The sequence below is a fragment of the Pelobates fuscus genome, chromosome 5 (genome assembly GCF_036172605.1).
Source record: "Pelobates fuscus isolate aPelFus1 chromosome 5, aPelFus1.pri, whole genome shotgun sequence".
NCBI lineage: Eukaryota > Metazoa > Chordata > Amphibia > Anura > Pelobatidae > Pelobates > Pelobates fuscus.
In genome coordinates this window covers 371,649,539-371,669,677 of record NC_086321.1, presented here as the reverse complement: position 1 = coordinate 371,669,677, position 20,139 = coordinate 371,649,539, and the positions used below count along the sequence as shown (strand labels likewise).

The 20,139-nt window shown below is 39.0% G+C and overlaps 1 protein-coding gene across 1 annotated transcript in view; it reads right to left on the bottom strand.

The window, feature by feature from the left end:
* Positions 1-1,643: 1,643 nt before the first annotated feature.
* The window catches only part of FASN (fatty acid synthase), a 57,711-nt gene continuing 39,215 nt past the window's right edge, over positions 1,644-20,139 (bottom strand). Inside the window, exons 26-43 of the mRNA XM_063456196.1 lie at positions 19,949-20,097; positions 17,772-17,975; positions 16,373-16,523; positions 15,136-15,314; positions 14,624-14,743; positions 14,414-14,536; positions 14,062-14,285; positions 13,223-13,418; positions 12,739-12,890; positions 11,934-12,025; positions 11,213-11,364; positions 9,865-10,110; positions 9,224-9,412; positions 7,768-7,992; positions 6,901-7,121; positions 5,000-5,098; positions 4,667-4,918; positions 1,644-3,753 (exon numbers count right to left, since the gene is read on the bottom strand). Coding sequence (XP_063312266.1) covers positions 3,616-3,753; positions 4,667-4,918; positions 5,000-5,098; positions 6,901-7,121; positions 7,768-7,992; positions 9,224-9,412; positions 9,865-10,110; positions 11,213-11,364; positions 11,934-12,025; positions 12,739-12,890; positions 13,223-13,418; positions 14,062-14,285; positions 14,414-14,536; positions 14,624-14,743; positions 15,136-15,314; positions 16,373-16,523; positions 17,772-17,975; positions 19,949-20,097 — 3,112 coding nt within the window. The 3' untranslated portion in view covers positions 1,644-3,615. The remainder of the gene's footprint in view (positions 3,754-4,666; positions 4,919-4,999; positions 5,099-6,900; positions 7,122-7,767; positions 7,993-9,223; positions 9,413-9,864; positions 10,111-11,212; positions 11,365-11,933; positions 12,026-12,738; positions 12,891-13,222; positions 13,419-14,061; positions 14,286-14,413; positions 14,537-14,623; positions 14,744-15,135; positions 15,315-16,372; positions 16,524-17,771; positions 17,976-19,948; positions 20,098-20,139) is intronic.

Here is a 20,139-nt window from a genome sequence, read left to right as displayed (position 1 = left end):
ACCATTGGGACTGTCCTCACTCCATGCTTATCCTTTCTGCTCGTTTATGCACAGATAACTGCGCCATCATTCTCCCAATCTGTGTACCACAAGGCTCAGTTCTTGCCCGTTCTCTCTCTATATATATCCACTTTTTCTGAACTAATTTCTTCCAATGGCTTTGTAACCCATTTCTTTGCATACAACACCAAAATCGTCTTCTGTTTCACCTTCTTTACACCTGACCTCTTCGGCTGCATTTTGATCTGCCTCTCTTTCGTCACTTCGGCTATTTTTGGATAAACATATATCCACTGTTACTAATGTCTGCCTCTTTCATTGCTTTAATATCCAGAAATTCTGCTGTCTCGCCTTCACTAATTGCCTCATTTTTACAAGGATTGAGTACTGCAACTCCCTCCTGCTCAGCCAGCCATACAACTCTAATATTCCACTCCAGCAAATTCAAAATGCAGATGCTTGTACCTCATTAACAAGTTCATAGAACACCCTTTCTCCCCCAAAATTACCTGGGAATGGGATTAGTGCATTAAAGGGGATGATGGTCCCGTCTACGAACAGATGGCATATTCTCTGTAACCCTGCCTGTTCTATATGTTTGAAGTCTTGTGTAATCATACCTGGCGTAAAGGCTCTGTTCCTCAGGTAGGGCATGAGCAGCGATGGGGAAGACGCCAGAGCGTATTTCTGGGCAGAAGTATCCCACAGTTGCAGGGAGTTACGGATGGCAACCCGTACGTGTCAGGGGCCCAAACTCCTTTGGTACCCACATGGCATATTGCGGGAGGTCCGCGCCCATGAGGAGTGACTCATGGTCAACCCATTTTCTCACCTCTAGTGGGGCATGCCACATGGCTACTTGGGCAAGTTGCGCTGCCAAATAGTAGTGGTGTAGGTTGGGTAAGCCTAAGCCTCCCATTCTTTTTGGGCTGTATAGTATGTTGCGTGACACCTTGTGTCTTTTATTTTGCCATATGAACGTATCTATCGCCTTTTGAAGGTGTACTAGGCTTGCTTTTGTTACTGTCATCGGTAGGGCTTGGAACAGGAAGAGTATTCTCGGGAGTATGTTCATTTTGATGGCGTGTATTCTTCCCATCCATGAGATAGGCTTATCTGTCCAATGTTCCATGTCCCTGATGAGTGTTTTAGTTAAAGGGGGGTAATTACAGTCATAAAGTTTAAAGGGGTCTGCCGTCAGTTGTATACCCAAATATGTGATTGATCGTTCCGCTATCCTAAGTTCGTATTCCCTGTGTATGAGTGCCTGTCCTCCGCGGACATTCCTATCGGGAGGGCGCTAGACTTGTACATATTAGTTTTGTAGCCCGAAACCTGGCCGAATCATGCCGAATCATGTGAGGGTCTAACCTTTTTCTCTTTTTTACCAACTGTTTTTCTGATCCATGACCATAAACTGGCCCCCTTATATCGTTGTTTTGCAGAATACACATCTTTTCCTATGGTTTGCTTTTAGTTGCCAAAAATAAATTTATTGAAATATTTGGGTTTAACCCCTTAAGGACACATGACGTGTGTGACACGTCATGATTCCCTTTTATTCCAGAAGTTTGGTCCTTAAGGGGTTAATTGTGTCATGTCTGTAATGATATATAAAAAAAAAAATCAATAATACCAGACACCAGTTTAAAATTGTTTTTATTTAATTTTTATTATACGAGAGTGCAACGTTCACTATGCTATCTGGGAAAGCAGCAATATTTACGAAGAGCAGGGAAAGAATGCACGAAAAATAACTTCAACATTATTTATTTTACTAAAATCTAGTGCTACGTGAAACCTAGTCTGCTGCTGTCAACAGAGAGAAAGTAGTGGCAGGTACCCTTCTTTAAAATGTTAAGAGCACAGGTAATGATCTAGACAAGGACTGCCATAGACCTGCAGACTCTACCCGGCCTCTCTGTGTCATAAGTGCAGCAGAAAGCATATGCTTCCATCAAGGAAACCTCCAGTGTTAATGCACTTGCAGGGAATGCAAGCACATCGATCACTCAGTTAATCAGAAGACGCACAATGCCCTTACCTGTCACAGGCAAATGCTCCATTTCTGCAGTACCACATGCGACCAGTAGGGTTGGATTTTAATTTCAATGTTTTTATGATCCTAATTTAAAGGAATAAGATAATGTTTATCAATCTAATCAGCCTATCTTTGGAAACGATACTATGTTCCTTGATTTTAGTGTCCCCTTACTCCCCCCCAAGGCCACCCTTTATTATACTTTTAATTTCAATTTTTTAATCATGTAATTTAGCCTCTTAAGTGAAAATCCCACCGATAAATTATTGCTATGAAATGTTTTTCCAATTACTGATTAGAAATATTAATTAAGGGAAAAAACACTGACAAGACATTGTCGTTTCCATTTTTTTGTGTTTGTCTTTACTACATCCACTGGAAGGTTACTCCGTGTATCTACTTCCCTTTCTATATCACCATTAGCCTTTAAATCGTCAACTTAAAGCCCATTCCAGGTATCTACTACCCCTTCTATATCCCTGAGAGACATTACTACTTCTGCTGAAATGCCGTGCCAGGTATCTACGACCATTACTACATTTCTTCACACTTTCTTCTATATTTAATTTTTTTTATTATGTCTCCATTTAAAAAAAAATTTTTTACTTTCTCAAATGCTAAGAATTGATGATATACAGCTTGTATTCTGCCAGATGATTTATATATATTATGGTTTTATATTTTTATACCAACTAAAAATACCATAATAACCAGCAACGATCATTTTCTTTGTGTCAAACCTTATAGGAGCAGTCATTTTCTTTTTCAACATTCCTTCTAAATTGGTAACGAGATTGGGAGATCTACCCCACACAGGGGCAAGCCAACTATTCTTTCCAAATGTTTTAGGACTACATTCCCCAGAATTATCTGCCATATATTGGTGGGGGTAAGTAGGGACTGTTATGTTACCAATAATTAAATAATTACATTGTTTCACCAATGGGGAACAGATCCATCGGCATCTGGGTAATGTAGGACAATGTACATTCTGATTAAGAGAGTGAACCAATGAAATATTGTTTTCAATCTATAAATGAAAACTACAATAAATACTTAACATTCAGATAATAAAAAAAAAAAAAGATATTACAAAAAATCCACACCCGTGATAGTTTGTTTGACACCGATTCCTGTACACAGGGACCTGCGTCATCAGAATCCGAATTCGTCAAAGGCTTTATACAACGCCTCGGAAGACAGGCCTCATGTTATCACTATACAAGGGTGCATGTTTACTAAGTGCTAAAGTCTCGCCTTTGGAATACTGATATTTACCAACATGCTACAAAATGAAATCTACTTAGTAGAAGGCATGGGATCTTGTGCGGTGTTCGGTACAACATAGAGCAGGGAAGGGGATGTAGGTGCAGAATGAGACTGGTGGCTCCAGGCAGGTTGGTTTCTGGAGATACCCACACGATATTGGGTGATGCCATGGGATACATGCCTACCAGCCTGTCTGTGGGAATGTTTTACTCAATTCTTATCCAGTGTGCCGTGAAGACTCGTTGTACTTGAAATGGAGACGACGGCCTCACTGCCTACCCTAATACTGAGTCCATAGAGTTTATTTAGCCCTCCCTGACACTGGTGCGAGGTTCGGCTAATGAGCTGTGAATGATGCCGGTGATTGTATCAACACCGGTTCCTTCTAAAAAGGTGCGGTGATCCCCTTCTATTACATGAACAGAGACTTTCCCATCACACACCTGTGGAACAAAACAGAGGCAATGATTAGAAATAGGTAAATCCAAAAAGTATTATTTGTCCTGCATGACATACATTTTTTAAATTCATCGGCATTACATGGGTTGGTTACAATGATTTTATAGAACATTTGGGATATATTGTTAAATCCTCTGAAGAAATATGATCAGTCTCCCCAAAAAGGCTTTATTTATTGACATATTTATTCCCGCTGCGATTTGCGTAAAAGTGTTTGGGCTTTCTATCAATCAGCCACGGATGAAAAACGGCTGTTCCAGAGTCAGCGTCTGTGTGACAAGGACCAGCCCAGATAGCCTTTAAAATGTAAGAGTGTTTTATCATGACAGGAGCTGTCATGTATGAATTTAATTATGGCCATCATCCTGTCATTCTCCTTTTCTTACCATACCGTGGTTCCCTCCTCCCAATCTCTCCGTTATCTCTTAAATCGTTCTCAATCCAGTTACTCTGTAGCTTTTCATTTATTTTACCTGTCACCCTGTCCGCTCCCATCCCAGCTCATCTTTTGTTTGTTTCTTCCAATCTTCTGTCCAACTACAAATTCGTGTACCCCTTTCATTGTCCACCAGCTCTCTTACAATTTGTTTCTGTTCTAGTCTTGTCCCATTGTGCTACATCATCCCCTCCCAATGTCTCTTGGTCAGTCTATAACTATTTGTGATTGTGTTCTATCCTTCTCTAGGTATAGTTTCAAAAATGTCTAGCTCTTCTGCCGAAGGATCTCAATCTCGACTTTTCACTCTCGTTCACATAGTTCAGTTTTCCACTTGTGTATGTACTGTATATCTCTTCTCTCTCAATATGCCATTTTTTTTCATCCAATCTTTATCTCCCTCTCACCTTTAACTATACTGCTATCATTAACTAATATATAATATCTCGTTAGGAACTAACCTCTGATAGCTTGTAGTCTGCTCCGAGCCCCTTGCCATATTCGTTCCGTGTTTTAGCCCTCAATAGCGTAATGTTTCCGTGGTACTTGTCAACAGGGACATACATGTCTGCTGCTTTAAGTTTGTAGTAGAACGAAGAGGCTGCAAAATGGAGAGCCTCTGGATCGATGTTCTTGTGGGTGTTTCTTATTAGTTCCACGGCAGCATTGACCCTGGCCTCCAAGTCCTTCTGGGGTAGAAGAGCTTCCAAAAGCTGCAGAGAGTTCATGGTTAATTTTACCAGACAGCCTAGGCTAAAATATCAAGGTTTGGGAGAGTTCAGAATTATTTTTACCTTATTGTACTCCATGCCAGTAAATTGCTGGATAAAAGCGCACAGCGCTTCAGTTTCAGCTTCGGCGTCACTGCCTGGCGTTAATTTGGCACGGTAACTCTGGAAATGGAGACAGCCTTGTCAGTTGTGAACTAGAGATCAATGCCTAAGCAACATAACCAATAAAGCTCAGTGGTTTATTACAGCTCATTGTATTATTTCAGCTTATTGTGTTAGTACTGCTCACTGTATTATTAGTAATAATACACTGAGCTGTAATAATATAATGAGCTGTAATAATACAACGGGCTGTAGTAACACAGTGAGCTGTAATAATACAATGAGCTGTAATAATACAATGGGCTGTAATAACACATTAAGCTGTAATAACACACTGAGCTGTAATAATATAATGAGCTGTAATAATACAATGATCTGTAATAACACACTGAGCTGTAATAATACAATGGGCTGTAATAATACAATGAGTTGTAGTAACACACTGAGCTGTAATAATACAATGGGCTGTAATAATACAATGAGCTGTAATAATACAATGAGCTGTAATAATACAATGAGCTGTAATAATACAATGAGCTGTAATAACACACTGAGCTGTAATAATACAATGGGCTGTAATAATACAATGGGCTGTAATAATACAATGAGTTGTAGTAACACACTGAGCTGTAATAATACAATGGGCTGTAATAATACAATGGGCTGTAATAATACAATGAGCTGTAATAATACAATGAGCTGTAATAACACACTGAGCTGTAATAATACAATGGGCTGTAATAATACAATGAGCTGTAATAATACAATGAGTTGTAGTAACACACTGAGCTGTAATAATACAATGGGCTGTAATAATACAATGAGCTGTAATAATACAATGGGCTGTAATAACACATTGAGCTGTAATAACACACAGCTGTAATAACACACTGAGCTGTAATAATATAATGAGCTGTAATAACACACAGCTGTAATAACACACTGAGCTGTAATAATACAATGAGCTGTAATAATACAATGAGCTGTAGTAACACACTGAGCTGTAATAATACAATGGGCTGTAATAATACAATGAGCTGTAATAACAAACTGAGCTGCAAAAACACACTGAGCTGTAATAACACATTAAGCTGTAATAACACACTGAGCTGTAACAATATAATGAGCTGTAATAATACAATGACCTGTGATAATACAATGAGCTGTAATAATACACTGAACTGTAATAACACACTGAGCTGTAATAATACAATGGGCTGTAATAATACAATGAGCTGTTATAACACACTGAGATGCAATAACACACCGAGCTATAATAGTACAATGACCTGTGATAATAAAATGAGCTGTAATAATATAATGAGCTGTAATAATACACTGAGCTGTAATAATATAATGAGCTGTAATAATACAATGACCTGTGATAATACACTCAGCTGTAATAATACAATGAGCTGTAATAATATACTGAGTTTTAATAATACAATGAGCTGTAATAACACACTGAGCTGTAATAACACACTGAGCTGTAATAATACACTGAGCTGTAATAACACACTGAGCTGTAATAACACACTGAGCTGCAAAAACACACTGAGCTGTAATAACACACTGAGCTGTAATAATACACTGAGCTGTAATAACACAATGAGCTGTAATAATACACTGAGCTGTAATAACACACTGAGCTGTAGTGGTTATGGTGCATAGACTGCCTCTCTTAGAAGAAAGGTCAGTTTTACGTGTCCTACAATTCTCTCTGTCAGAAACTGACTTCACTAACATGCAGACAGCACAGACGGTACACTAGAGATATAAAAACATATATACAGATATAATTTGTATAATTTCTTTGCCCATGATTATATAACACGGTCAATATCAAGTGATGTTGCTAATACCTGAGTATATGCTGCCACGTATGAGTGGGACCCATCAAAGAGGTACATGCTGTCTGGCGGCTGAGAGCAACCCCGCTGAGCCTGCAGCTGGGAGCACATTTCGAACGCCACGCATGCCCCAAAAGAGTAGCCAGCGATGAGGTAGGGTCCTTCAGGCTGCACCTGCTTTATGCACTGCGTGTAGTAAGATGCCAGGCTATGAATACTATCCAGAGGGGCAGCTGCAAAGCAAACATTTTAATGACATTAGCCGACATGTCACAGCTACCAATATATACACATGGCTATGTGTTGCTGAAGTAGATTGTAAGCTCTTCGGGCAAAGTGTTATTTCGCTAACCATAGAATTTATAATGTTTATTGTTCCCTGATTTAGCGAACATCCCTATCTCTGCTCTTTAACCAATATTGTGTATTTTATCTCTCTGCTCCTAGCTTGTATAAGCTCTTTTCTGCCCCTATACACGTCTACAGATCAGCTCTTAATGTCGACACATCTGGGTACCATCCAGTGCATGGGTAGGCAACCTTCAGCTCTCCAGATGTTGTGGACTACATCTCCCATGATGCTTTGCCAATATTATGGCTGCAAGAACATTATGTGGTCCATTACATCAGGAGTGCCAACGGTTGCCTACTCTGATTTATGGATTAGCTAATCAGTGGAGCTAAGGACTGTCCCAAATAGCCACACACCTAAGATTAAAGTGTCCCTCTTTGGCCATTTGAAATGCTGAGATATACTCCTATTTAGCCCTAAAATTATATTCAGATTTTGCTGTCAATGTTAAGCCATATTTTCTTTTTTTAACACTAAGAACCTAAGCTTTGCTTTCCAAACCCACAGAGTAATAACCCCTTCCTTACCCTTAGTACATTGCAGACCATAGCAGGGTATGCTGAGCCTGGAAGCCAAGCTGTGAAAGGCGGCCGTGGATCCCTCTATAGGGTGAACTAAAAATAGAGGGCGCTCGCTGCTCTGCACGTCATTAAGTTTAGTAACAGTGGATGCGTGAGGATTCACCAAGAGGTTATTGAGATCCAAGATATTGAGTTCTGGCAGAGCAGATATCTTCTGGGAAGGCTTCGACTCTAAACAACAAACAAAGAGAATCCTTTAGAACACGAACTGGCAGAGAAAGCTTTAGGTTATACACATACATAGCAACACAATAAATTGGAAACACAGCTAACGTGGAACGCCCAAGGCTGAGACTCTTCTCTTTCCCAAACCCCTTATCTGCATGGGGAATTTGTATATTGTATAAAGAATAAATTCTAGGTACAAACTGCAGTTGCCTTTGATTTTTCATGTACTGTGAGCAACACAATACGTCCATAGATATTTGCTTGTTTTTTTGAAATCGCTTGTTTTATCCCAAACACATTATTACTCCAGATGCCTTGTGTGTGAAGAGTGTGTTCTCTCTTTTTTTAATTTTTTTTTTTTTTTTTTTATAATAAGTGCAGATTTCAATGGAAACAGCACATTTGTAAATGAACCTAATTACATCCTCCTGGCTGTCAATCAGATAACTGATTCTGTTACTTCCTGGTGGTTTGGTTAACTCAATGGAGCTAAACTCAAGAGGCAGTAATTGCCCAGAGCACTTGCCTTACAAAGACTTCTCATTGAGCTGCATTGGGAAGCCTTTGATTGGTCAGACACAGAACGTTTGGGCAGGGTTAGAAGGGGAGGGCTTGCAAAGGCAGCAGGCAAGATAGATCTTTTGTAAGCTGTTTTTAGATATACCAATGAAAAAATACATAATTAAATGCATGCATGGTTTCATCTACGAAACAGTGATTTTTTTTATTTAGGCAGTGGAGTGTCCCTTTAAGTCTTTAGACACAACTGAATTTTGACTGAATGTCAGCTAAATGATGGGTTATGCTGGCCGTATTCCCACTCCTCTCCTGATCCTACTGGCAGTTTTAGCAGCCCAGTAAAACATTTCTATGTACAAGTTTACTGTTGGTGTTCGGATCTGGCTTTGTATGACGACCTGTTATAGTTTATTTAAATCTGGCTCACCTTAAGGACCAGTAATGTGCCTCGCGATTCCTTAGGTTACGTTACCCATATTGTTGTGTCCCCTAAACTAACTGCTATACTTTAAAATAACAGAAGAAATGACAAATATATATTTTGTACTAGTTGCCAATTTACTTAATATACATATTGTTTTAAAATATAAATATGGATGCAAGTGTTTACATGTTAGATGTGGAGGTCTGGTCATACAGTTGGCTAAGCATCACGGTAAACATGGTCAACATTAATTGGCGTACCACAGGTTAACCATCACAGACATAGTCTCACCTTCGGTCGTTGGAGGTTTGCAGGAGAGTTCTCGCAGCTTGTTGATTGTAAGTTGTCGAACGTCCCTCATTGCCATCACTATATCATAATCCCTTTCTAACGTCTGTCGAACCTCAACGCCCATCAGAGAATCCAGTCCCAAGTCTGCCAGTGATGTCTCTGGATTTAAACTACTCACATCTCGGACCCCTAAAACACAGCGTTTAAATTCAGCCCTGGTAGCCAGCATGTGAAGCAAACATATACCCCGTACTATAAGCACTAAACCAACAGACATTTTAATGCCATGAAATGTATTTCATTCCAGAGCTTAGAATTCCAAAAATTCAATAATGACAATAAGAAGAAAAGGCTCGTAATTTAAGGCATATATTATAATCCTTTGGAATTTCTAGAAGAGTTTCCCATATCTTACATTCCATATCTTGGATCGAGAATCTATGTATATACCAGGAGCCTAAAGGAACACTTAGACATGTGAGCTAGAATCTAAAATGACACATGGCGCATGCTGATTTGCATATTGCTGCATGGAATTCTGGGGGAATCAATAGTAATATCAGATTCTTGTTTTGAATGGGTTTTAATAATGCAAAGATCATACAAAAAGTTTGTATTCTGTAATGATAATAAAATCTTACCCAAAATGTGAGCCACAGCTTGCACCAGATCCTGCTGGCTGCCACCTTTGGTTTTTGTGAATATGGTTTTCTCGGCCAGAACGAAGCTGGACATGACTGGGTGTGATTGATTCAGGAATTGGTCCAGCACTTCCAGACAAGAGCTGATTCTCTGTGGTAATGTTCCACCAATCACTGTGTCATTACTACCCATGGTCTCCAGAACAACTCCCACGTCACCAATGGCACCCCACTGCACAGCCAAACCTGGGGAGAAAGAGACACTCATGGTCACTATGTATCCGCTGCTGAGTCAACGGAACTATTTCAGTTCTTGGGAGAACATCATTATTGAAATTCACATTCTCTCTGTAATGCAACTACCTCCTAATTATTTCTATGTTAACACTTGAGTTGAGTATACAGGCCTAAACATCCCAAACAGCCATTGTATGGAGTGACATTACTTCAATGGACTGCTAGTACTCCTGCCCTTTCCCTCCACTTTAGTAGTATAGCTCATGAGAGCTCGGTTAGAGTTAACTGGTCAGGCCACAAGTGCATTCCCATGCAGATGCGCACAATGGGTCCTTTGAAACCCGTTGCCTGGGATAGAAAGCGCGTTGACCATCCCACCCCATTCCCTTCCAGGCACTTCCTTTGCAACAGTGTATCACTTGATATTTGTGCGTACAGGAGATACAAGGTTAATTCCCATGCCAGGCATCCATTCAGGCTTCTTCCCTGCCACAATGTTCTCCTTGATATCTGGTTGCCTGGGAAAAACAAGTCAACTCCATGGCACATTATCTTCCATATAATCGCACTGGAACAATGTTTCTCTTCAGCTTGGGGGCCAGTTAGTTTAGTTGATGATTCAGCAAATTGTGAGAACCAGGCATGATTAATTCCTCTGAAACGATACCCACACTGTTTCTAGGCCATGAACAGTGTGACAGCTGTCAGGTTTCATACTATGGTTGAACTTTGCCCTGTAGTATTCCCTAATCAGTACTCCGTGATCCTTGTTGGTGGTCTCTCTTGCAACTAAGAGTTGTATGACCTCAGCTGTCCAGCACTCATGTATTCTCACCACTAGATGGAGTTGTGTTACCTCTACTATCTTTAGTGTGATGCAACTTGACGGTGCAACCAACATAATACACAGCAGGTCCTGTTTTCCTTTCTGCCAGTAGATATTATGGATTGTAGAGAAGGTGTCAGGTGACTACACTTTTTTATATGTAAACAAATTTACAATTAATATTAAGATATTATTTATTTTTAATCTGTCCTTCAGCCCATCAGCTCAAATACATCCTTCCTCTTCATAACATCAACAACTGCACTGTCTCCTATTTTATTTTACCTGGCAGACCATCTTGGCGCCGCTTTTCACAAATCCGCTCCATGGTTGAGTTGGCAAAACCGTAGTTACTCTGCCCAGCATTTCCTCTTCCACAACTCACCGAAGAGAATGCCACAAAGTGATCCAGCTCTGTGCACTTCTCACGGCTAATTCTGGTAAAAACAAAAAACAGAAAAAAGGGTATAAATGGAAACCAGACCCGATTCCTTTTAGGTTGGGTGGACCACCCCTCTACTCCAGGCACCCCTTAGGTGAAAACATACATTTGAGGAGAGTTTCTGGAAGCAGTTCAAGCAGTAAATATTGCTGTTAGCATGTGAAACTAGCAAAGGACCCACCGATATTGGTGTACTGTGACATAGTTGTGGGCTTAACACAATATGGCCGTATGCTGTAATTAAATATGTTTATTTGTTTGCTAAGAAAGGTGATTTTATGTACCCTTGTAAAAAATAGATTTTTTTTGTTCATGTGTGCACTGTTCCTTAATCTGTATTTTGTTTAAAAAATGAACACAAAGAAGAAATTAAAACCTACCGACCCTATTCACAACTTAAATAATTGGTATGCATATATTGTTAATTATTTCTTAATTATGTTCTAGTTGGGATATTGACAATATCCTGACCTTTGTGAGTGAGTGCACAAAGGTTGCTTTGCGAATAAGTAATCTCTATAATGCTTATTTTGGGGAGTTTTGCCAATTGTGTGTTGCCTTTACCTGTCCAGATTTAGTGTGCCATTGTACTTTGGCTTGTTTACTTCTTGAAAGAGATTTGGAGACAAGTTTTCAATCATGGCATCTTTCAGAACCTGTGTGAAAAAAAGATATTTAGTCAACAGTAATTGTAAATCTTGGTATTAATATTACCGGGTAGTTCATATGATGTTATACGATGTCTGCAAAATGTCAAAGTTTGTCATTAGTGACATTTGTCCTACGTAGAGAGTCTGTTTTGCTGTATCTTGGGTAGCAAATCAAGCACCCTCATACCCTATAGGGACCTGACATGAACATTCTTCTACTAGACCCTGGCTTACCCCTCCTTTCCTCTAGATCTAATACTTTCCTTTCTTCTGGACTTAAGCCCGAGGTTACCTTGTTCTTCTAGACCGTAACTCTAAAACTCTTCCCCTTCTGAATTTGAGTTCACCACCCTTTCCTTCCAGACATGAGTTCATTCTCTTTCTGGACCTGAATCCACCTCTCCATTTTTCTAGACATGTATTCACCTTACTTTTCTTCTGGACTAGATATCACCACGCCTTTTTTTCATAACCTGCATTCACTTCTCCCTTAATCTTGATCTGAGCTTACTCCTCTTGCTTCAAATTCCTTCCTCTGAATCTGTCAGGTGGAATAATCACACGAGTCTGATCAGAAAGGATGCCCCTAAGGAGATGAGAATTTCTGAAGGGTTCTGATCTTCTTCTAAGCTGATACCAATGTATTTTCCTAATATGTTGAAGCAAGGACAGAACTATAAACATCCCCAAGGGTTGGCACAGATTGGGCTGAAGCGTACCATGGCCAGATTGAATATTCCACCCACTGGTCCAAGCTGGGATGCTTCTTCTATGAGCTGCTGAGTCCCCTTAATAGATCCAACATCCTTAGTGGATACCAAAACCTTAATGCCCATTTCTTTCCAGCTTTGGATTTGTTTTGCTTGGTAACCTATCAGCAAAAAAAGAAAAAAAAAAATGACTGTAACTATAATATCAAACAATCTGAAAAATAAAAAAAATCAATGTTTAGGACAACATAGGTGCATTCATTTTTGTATATAGCCAAGTCAGTTCTGCACTTGAGAATATCCTTGACTGTCTGTCTGTTTGTTTCTCTATCTGAGTTCTATGGAAACTAGACTTTAATATATGAAATCTAAAATTATCGTAAAGATTGCTGGACTGTAAAATAACTGAACAGACAGATTTGTATGTTCTACTAATTAGTGTAAACAACATTTACAGTAAGGGATGCGTTTTGATGTACGTCATGGTATTTACCATTTCGTATCCCGGAGCGGGATGTCAGGACGAGCTTTTGAGCACCTCTCTCAATCAGCCATTGTGCCAACTCCAGGCCAAAGCCCCCAAGGCCTCCTGTAATGATATAAGACTTTGCTGGAGGGAATGATGTCCTAGGCATGGCTGGAAGAAGGACATCTGTATCACCTAGAGATTCCACTTCTTCATCTCGGACCTTCCAATAAAATAAACCAGCTAAGATAACGGCAGTTATACAACAAAGAGACATAGATAGTGCTAACAGGTTAGAAAAATATCCTGTCTGCCCGTTAGCAAACTTCACATTGATTTTAATTAGTTAATCCGTACTCAGGGTTAATCACTGCTACCACTGGCAGGCTTGGCGATATCATTGTTACTTGGAAACCAGAGTAATCTGAATGTACCTTTCCTGGTTAAATACTTTGTTATTATTATTATTATTATTGCTAACCTACTTCCACTGGAAGCCTATTCCTTGTATCTCCTACCCTTTCTATATCACCATTAGTCTCTACGACTTCCACTGTAACACTATTCAAGGTATCTACTTCCCTTTTAGTCTAACTGCCTTTATCATTTCCACTGGCACACTTCCACATATTTACAACTCTTCCTGTAAAAAAAAAATCAGCTTATATGTTTTTTTTGTATTTTATCGTCCAGTTTCAAATTACTCTTCTAATCTATGTTTTTCTACCGAAAAAGCTCCCTTCTTCATCTTTACTTATTCCCTAAATGTGTTTGAAAATTCATATTCTTCCATGACATGGAACATACAGGTTGACAGGTTATTTTGAAGAATATGCAGTTATGAAGAGTCCATTGGTTTGCTGTACCTTAATAAGCACTTTCCCAATGTGTTTTCCTTGAGCCATGAATCTAAATGCTGGTTCTACTTCATCTCGGCTGAAAATCGTACTTTTTAATGGTTTTACCACACCCTCTCTTATTCCAGCATTTAGGAGATCAGACACCTCTTCCCACTCTTTATTCCCTTCTTCAAAGAGGGCATCCAGCAGAATTCCATGAAAGGCCACATTCTTCAGGAACAAAGCCATCCCTAAACGATGATGTAAACAAGTTATTATATTATATGAGCAATAAAGGACTGAAACGGGATAACTCAGGAAAGAAACATTGTCCGACTTACAAAATGTTCTTGCAAGTCAAAGAAACATATTGATTTACCCAGAGGAGTGTTGTTGGACAGATCATATTTTCCGATCTCCAAGAATCGACCGTGGCGGGCAAGGCAATGAAGACTGGCCTGCAGCTTCTCTTCAGCTAACGAGTTCAAAATTAAATCGACCCCTGAGTGAAAATTAAAAGGGTTTCATGTAGTGATGGTCATAACTTCGCCAACTGGCATTAAAAGAAAATAATACAATTACAACTTACCTCTGCCTTGGGTAATATTTAGAATGTGTTGTTTAAAAGATGTGTTTCTGGAATTTGCAAAACAGCTGTTATCTAGCTGTGGGAACCTACTTTGAAGGTATTCTTGCTTTTGGGAAGAACCTGGAGAGGCAGAGAAAGACAAACAATTAGTCTAAGGTGGGGATGTACAACATAAATCTTCTCAGGTTTTGGACCTACAGCTAAGCCAGAGTGGAGACCCGTGCAAGAAGAAAAACCTCAGCTGATACCTCCTACACTACTACCAAACTTGGACCCTGAAATTTTATATAATTTCATCATTTGAGAGCAGAATTTCCAGCACGATGAGTGAGACAGGTCCTCAAACCACCACCAACTGACCCAGTAGTAAAATAAAAAGATGTTTTGAGGAGCTGAAGTATACCTGAGCATTACGGACATTCACCACAGCCAAAGTGCTGCCCACTGACTAATTTTGGTATAGGAAATTTAAAGTCAAGTCTAGTTATCTTTGGGACCAAGCAGATACCTACCTACAGTGGTGAACACTCGGCATCCCATGCTTAGAGCTATTGCAATAGCCGCTTGGCCAACACCTCCTGAACCCGAGTGAATGAGAACGCTCTCTCCTTTTCTTAAACGTCCTCTAACAATCATGGCATAGTAAGCCGTAGCGTAGACCACGGGGACAGAGGCTGCATCTGCCAGAGACCTACAATGGGAAAAAAGCATATTCACAGAGATCTAGTTTTTCAGACTGATTTTTGTCCATTTGCTATGGATAAACCACTTATGCACATCCCAAGCATTCTTTGTTAGTTTTTTTTCCCCCTACTTTTTTTAGGCTTTACTATTTCCACTGGAAGGCTGTTCCATATAACTACTACACTTTGTGTAAAGTAGTATTTTCTCACAGTTTGCAATTATACATCTTGCCGATCAGAAAATATATCAAAATTGACTTACACGTCACAAATCATAATCACAGGCAGAGAGAGAATAAACATACAGTTTAAGTAAGTAAGCCATTTTTATGTACAATTTTATTATATTATATTTATATTATAAAGATGTATAATTACAAACAGTGCTCAACAAATCCAACTCACTGCACCAACAGATAAAAAACAGAGCTCAAGGTAATTGTGATATTCTTTACGTTTATTGAAATTGAACAGAATTATTTGAAAAAAAGTCATTTAGATAGTTGCTAACCAGGTGTAGTTTCTACAAAGCAGCAATTTTGTGCATTTTCTCAGATTTACCTTTCAGTTTATCCTGTCCGTCTTAAAACTGCAAACCACCATTGACTCGTCCGAACAATAAAGCTATACTACTGTATGAGATGTACGTATTAATGGATGATATATCTGCGTTAATGATTACAAACCGGCTGAATCACAGTAAAGTGATACTACAGTGACTGGATGGTGATATATATATGGATGATATATATTTACTAAAATGTTATAAATTCACGATCAAAACTTCAAAATATAATAAATACATTTCTCAGTTCGTGACTGTGCAACGGAAAGGTCAGTTGGAAAAATATATATATATATATATATATATATATATATATATATATTAAAAGGTATTTTTGATCAACATTTCTGTTTAACTAAAGTCCGCTCTAAGGCATACCGGTAATTCATTTTGCAATAAATTATTGAATTTTGAATTTTTTTTTTTTGCATACAGAAATCACACACAGTCCAATAAAGTTGTAATAGTTTGTATTTTGGTACCCAAGAAGGAAGCACTCACCAGCTTTCAGGGACATCCCACAGGAAGCGCTGATCAGCGTCTACCATTGTAGCGAGGCCTTTAGCTGGGAGTAATCCCATAACCCTTCTTCCATCGGAGTCACGACCTGAAAACTCCATTCCCAGCATGCACTGCTGCAACGCCGCGTCACCTACAGCAATGACAGAATTAACTTGTGCAAAGCCTTTCCTAATCAGGATTTACTATCTAGCTGATCGTATTCTCCACTAGCGAAGATAATCATTCGTATAATATTAGCAATATATATTCTATTTAACCTATAGAAGATTTTCAGCAAGTTCATCTGCAAACTGTTATAACCAACAAAGTAAATATACAAAACACTCCCATTGGTTAATTCATTGTAGAGAATTGACATCCATTTTGTAAAATTTAAGCAAAAATAGCTAATTTGGCTTCAATATTTGGAGCAGAACAATTGAACTTTTCAAATTCAGCAATTTTTTACCTTAAATTTGATATTAAATTTGAATTACTTTTTAATTCCTGACAATTCACAATTAACCAGATTATTCATTAAACTGTGATTTCATTGGAATTCGGTGGGAATCTGTAGGTTCTGGGTTAAAATATTCTAATTGGAAAAATTCTACAAGTCAGTAAAGTATAAATACAGTTTGGGTATTTTTGGTAAATACTTTTTTTTTCATATAATTTTTTTTTTTAAGTTCTGGCCTTTTTTTTAAAAAAAAATAAAAAAATCTTTCAAGGTTACAACCCACGTCCAATGTGAAAAACATGTTCATTTGAGACAGGAAGTTTTGAAAAGTGTAAAACTGTATATTTTATCTTGTGTAAACGAAGGTCTGTTCAGAAGCATCACTATTTATGTTTTGGGTCAGGTTTTTTTTTTCCTTCTTAATAAATACTATAGTGACCAGAAAACCCTTCTAATAAGCCAACCACAAGAGTGTGATCTGTAAAATGCGCATGGCACAGTTGTGACATCATATATGACTTGATCAAGGGACTGATGACTGTACTCACTGAACAAAGACTATTTTTACTAAGACTTCTACAGGCCTTGATTTGAGCAATAAAATGGTATCAGACAGAGAGGGCTGACTTAAAAGGACACTCTAAACACCTAAACCACTTTAGCTTGTGTGTGTGAAGAGTGTTTCCTCTTTTTTTATTTTACAAAAAGTATAGATTTCAATAGAAATTGGCACTTTTATAAATGAAGCTTGTTACAATTTTGTCAGTCAGAAAAAAAGGTCCAATTACTTCCTGGTAGTTTAGCTGAGTGGAGCGGTATATAATTACTTAATAGTAATTTAGGAAGTGGAGTGACCCTGTAAGTGATACAAACCCCATCATACTGACCAAACAGCACTCTAATGATTTAAAGCTCTGGTAGGCTCTCTTTGCCCCTTACCAGGAATAGCATCAGGGGGCAGTTTCCCAGTTGCCAGCATGATGTCTCTGAAGTTGAGGGAGGCGAAATAGACTTTGCAGAGTTTCACGTTAGGATTTGTTGACTGGAAATGACGCAGAGGAGAAGCAATCCAACGGAGAGTTGAGAGGTCCCCACGTGTCAGGACATTCACAAAAGCAAAAGCTGTTTCGTCATGAGCTTGTTCTGCAGAAATAAGAGGACAGGTAACCGGGCATGAGTTACTGAACATGTATGTCTAAATCTAATAGGGTAGTTATGTGTCTTGATATCTGCTATGTGTCTCTATCGACAGCCAGGGAAATGACAAAAATTAATGGTGGAATCTTCACCCTTTGTGAAGCTTTGTCAACCTGGGGGTTTATGATTTCTCTGGGTTGTGTTGGAAGTTTAATAAAATTCCAACACAGTTAAAGTGAGTAATTCAGAAGGATTCTATTTTTATGAAATACTCAACATTTTTAGTCTGATGACAGATCTGCTTTAAATACAAGACACGTGAAGAAAAAGCCCCATAACATGAAAGGATTCAAAAATACTACTTTGGAAATATGCACATATTATTAAAACTGTTCACTGTATCTTTTGCTGGACGTGCATCAACAGAGCAGCGTAGAGCCTTGGAGCCAAATGGGGACCCAGGTAAGAGGGCAAATCGTTGCTAAACAGTTTGCCCCTATTACGGGGGAAACAGACCAGCATACTCTTGGCATCATACCCACTACAGCGGGCTGTATATTTCTTTATTTTCATTTTAACATCACAGTAAAACTCTACGTCACCATTTTGTAAAGGAACATGGCGGTATGCCATCAGAGTAACATAACATCACAGTAAAACTCTACGTCATGTGGCTGTCTTACCATTTTGTAACGGAATATGGCGGTATGCCATCAGAGTAACATAACATCACAGTAAAACTCTACGTCATGTGGCTGTCTTACCATTTTGTAACGGAATATGGCGGTATGCCATCATAGTAACATAACATCACAGTAAAACTCTACGTCATGTGGCTGTCTCACCATTTTGTAACGGAATATGGCGGTATGCCATCATAGTAACATAACATCACAGTAAAACTCTACGTCATGTGGCTGTCTTACCATTTTGTAACGGAATATGGCGGTATGCCATCATAGTAACATAACATCACAGTAAAACTCTACGTCATGTGGCTGTCTTACCATTTTGTAACGGAATATGGCAGTATGCCATCATAGTAACATAACATCACAGTAAAACTCTACGTCATGTGGCTGTCTTACCATTTTGTAACGGAATATGGCGGTATGCCATCATAGTAACATAACATCACAGTAAAACTCTACGTCATGTGGCTGTCTTACCATTTTGTAACGGAATATGGCGGTATGCCATCATAGTAACATAACATCACAGTAAAACTCTACGTCATGTGGCTGTCTTACCATTTTGTAACGGAATATGGCGGTATGCCATCGTAGTAACATAACATCACAGTAAAACTCTACGTCATGTGGCTGTCTCACCATTTTGTAACGGAACATGGCGGTATGCCATCAGAGTAACATAACATCACAGTAAAACTCTACGTCATGTGGCTGTCTTACCATTTTGTAACGGAATATGGCGGTATGCCATCATAGTAACATAACATCACAGTAAAACTCTACGTCATGTGGCTGTCTTACCATTTTGTAACGGAATATGGCGGTATGCCATCATAGTAACATAACATCACAGTAAGACTCTACGTCATGTGGCTGTCTCACCATTTTGTAACGGAATATGGCGGTATGCCATCATAGTAACATAACATCACAGTAAAACTCTACGTCATGTGGCTGTCTCATCATTTTGTAACGGAATATGGCGGTATGCCATCATAGTAACATAACATCACAGTAAAACTCTACGTCATGTGGCTGTCTTACCATTTTGTAACGGAATATGGCGGTATGCCATCAGAGTAACATAACATCACAGTAAAACTCTACGTCATGTGGCTGTCTTACCATTTTGTAACGGAACATGGCGGTATGCCATCAGAGTAACATAACATCACAGTAAAACTCTACGTCATGTGGCTGTCTCACCATTTTGTAACGGAACATGGCGGTATGCCATCATAGTAACATAACATCACAGTAAAACTCTACGCCATGTGGCTGTCTCACCATTTTGTAATGGAACATGGCGGTATGCTCCCCACTTGCCGTCTTGATATATATTCATCACCAGGTCATTGCGCTCAAGCTGCGGCAATTCCTTTTGTGGAACACCACTAGATTGCACGTTTATATCCCCATCCGCATAAAAGATGCATCTGGCAAAAAACAAACAAAAAAGAGATTAAACTCAAATTGAA